Raw genomic sequence first — 3,039 nt, forward strand, 5'->3', positions numbered from 1 at the left:
CCCATTTTTTGATTGGGTCATTTATTTTTCTGGAGTTGAGCTGTAGGAGTTGCTTGTATACTTTTGAGATTAGTTGTTTGTCAGTTGCTTCATTTGCTATTATTTTCTCCCATTCTGAAGCCTGCCTTTTCACCTTGCTAATAGTTTCCTTTGATGTGCAGAAGCTTTTAAGGTTAATTAGGTCCCATTTGTTTATTTTTGCTTTTATTTCCAGTATTCTGGGAGGTGGGTCATAGAGGATCCTGCTGTGATGTATGTCGGAGAGTGTTTTGCCTATGTTCTCCTCTAGGAGTTTTATAGTTTCTGGTCTTACGTTTAGATCTTTAATCCATTTTGAGTTTATTTTTGTGTATGGTGTTAGAAAGTGTTCTAGTTTCAAAATAAAAACAAAAGGGTCATACATTATTGAATTTCTCATCTGCAACATTAAACGCTAGAATATGAGAGGAGAAAAGACAGACAGTCTAATATAAATTATTATTCTTATGTGAAGGCATAAGAAAGAAATAGAATGCATGAACCCCTGTGTTCATCACAGCACTATTTACTACAGCCAAGACATGAAAGCAACCTAAATGTCCATCGACAGACGAGCAGATAAAGATGTGCATATATACAGTGGGATATTACCCAGCCTTAAGCAAAAGGGACACAGACGTATAGAACAGTCTTTTGGACTCTGTGGAAGAGGGCGAGGGTGGGATGATTTGGGAGAATGGCATTAAAACATGTATTTTACCATATGTGAAATGGATCACCAGTCCAGGTTCGATGCATGATACAGGGAGCTTGGGGCTAGTGCACTTGGATGACCCAGAGGGATGGTAAGGGGAGGGAAGTGGGAGGGGGGTTCAAGATGGGGAACATGTGTACACTCGTGGAGGATTCATGTTGATGTGTGGCAAAACCAATACACTATTGTACAGTAATTAGCCTCCAATTAAAATGAATAAATTTATTTAAAAAAAAAAGAATGTAGTTTATAACTTATTTTTGAGTATAACGTGTGGTAGATAACTGGCAGTGCCTGCATTTTGTTTTTAAGGTGTAAAACCACACTTTTGGATTGTCAGCAGTGATTTTCCAGTTTAAAAGTACATTTTAAAGTTACCTTTGTGTTCTCTTTTTTTCCTCAGGAACTAAACAACTTAAGCATATTTTATTAAAAGACGTGGACACTATTTTTGAATGTAAACTATGCCGCAGTCTCTTCAGAGGATTGCCAAATTTAATTACCCATAAAAAATTCTACTGCCCACCAAGTCTGCAGATGGATGACAGTAAGTTGTATTCATATGTTCCTTTATGCGTTTACTGTTTGTTCTTACACTGTAGCTGCACATTCAAATTAGAATGGTATCAGTACCTGGTTACAGATGACTTAGTGATGGTGAACAAAATAAAATACTTGATTCAGTGTCATATATTTGGTTTCTTAGAGATAATTTAATATCTATTTTTTAATATCTGTCATTTGGATTTTGCTAAAGACAAATGAAGTTAGATTTTTACTACGTTTATTTGTATTAAAACATTGGGTATTGTTTTTGAATGTTTATGTGAATTACACCGTTTATATTCAGGATTTTTGTAAATTAAAATATTGATGCTTGATAGGGGTGTTTGTATTTTTACTTCTTAGCAGCTTGTTACCAGATATGACTCACTGTTTACTTAGATTCTTCTTAAGTAAATGAGAAGGTTGAAAATAGAGCAAAGAATGAGTAAATAAATTGATTTTTGGGGTATTGTGGAGAGCACTAAAAATATTTGATAATCTTTCTAATGTTTTCTGGGTCTTGAAGATCAGTTTTATTCTCAGTGAAATTGACTTGATATGTCATTTTATCAGAAATTGGATTGTGTTGCAAGCTAACCTGAAATCTGAAATAGCTTTATGTAATGAAGGCAGGTAGTACGCTAATGAAGTTTTTGTGTAACCAAGTGTTTGTTGAGTTAAGTATATTGTCTGTGTATGATTAAGTTGCAGTATATGTAATGATACTATTTTCTTGCTTTAAAGAGCTAACATAAATTCCGTAAAGTATTTTATTAAGTCATAGATTACTTTCATTGTTTTTTGTTCAGGGATTTAACTCTTGTGGACTTAACAAAACATAGAAGTTATTTTGTCAGTTTGATATTTCAGTTACATTGTGGACTTTGTGCATTTTTCAACTTTACCTTTTGGGGATGGGAATGGAGTGCAAAACTGCAAATAGCAAAAGTACCACTTTAATTATTAGCATGAAGTGATTTAAAATATAGGAAATAGATGAAACAAAAATTTCATATTTGTCTTGAAGTTTTTCTTACCCCTGTTAGATTTTACTATACTTCTTTTATCCTTGAGATGTAAATGAAAAGGCAGTCTAGAAATTAGTTTCAAATCTAACCTTGCAATTAAGGAACTAGTAGGAATTTAATTAACTTTCTGGTAGTTATTCTGTGTTAGTCTTTGGTGTGGACTAAAGTTTAGTTGAATTTTAGAGGGAAATAGATAAATGGATTTGCTGATTACTGTATGTTCTTCTGTAATACTTATTCTAGAAATACTTCTGTGAAAGTATTCTTCTTACAGACACTACTTTATCCATTTTAAAAAGAAAGATTAGTAGACTAGAAGAATGATAAGTCATTTTTTGATTTCTAAGTGGTTATCAGATTTGATACTGTATTTGTAGCTAGATTTTAGCATTGTATGTAGGAACATAACCAATATTAGTCAACTCTGTTACAATAGAAATGTTAGGTTGCCTACAGACAGAGTAATTATATTGCACAATAAAATAAAACTAGCTCTGTTTTTGGAATTAATTTGTAGTTTTTAATCATTGGTTTAATAGAATTGTGCCATGTTAAGACATGTAATAGGACTGAATTTAACAAACACTTCTATACATCATCATTTATGTTTCTAAGTTTTCCTATAAAATCTTTTTCATTTTCCATAAGATGTTCAAATGTCCCCATACAATTAGATTAGATTATTATGGTTTAAGTTAATAGGAATGCTGTTATGTTTTCTAAAAAAAAAAA

The 3,039-nt window shown here is 32.2% G+C and overlaps 1 protein-coding gene across 3 annotated transcripts in view; it reads left to right on the forward strand.

Annotated features, from left to right (window-relative positions):
- Positions 1-3,039, forward strand: part of ZNF800 (zinc finger protein 800) — a 23,810-nt gene that overhangs the window by 15,677 nt on the left and 5,094 nt on the right. For all 3 annotated transcript variants that reach the window (XM_010831724.1, XM_010831726.1, XM_010831725.1), the window contains one exon: positions 1,137-1,280. In XM_010831724.1, the coding sequence (XP_010830026.1) occupies positions 1,137-1,280 (144 nt within the window). The remainder of the gene's footprint in view (positions 1-1,136; positions 1,281-3,039) is intronic.

The sequence above is a fragment of the Bison bison genome, unplaced genomic scaffold (genome assembly GCF_000754665.1).
Source record: "Bison bison bison isolate TAMUID 2011002044 unplaced genomic scaffold, Bison_UMD1.0 scf7180017864530, whole genome shotgun sequence".
In the NCBI taxonomy this organism is placed as follows: Eukaryota; Metazoa; Chordata; class Mammalia; order Artiodactyla; family Bovidae; genus Bison; species Bison bison.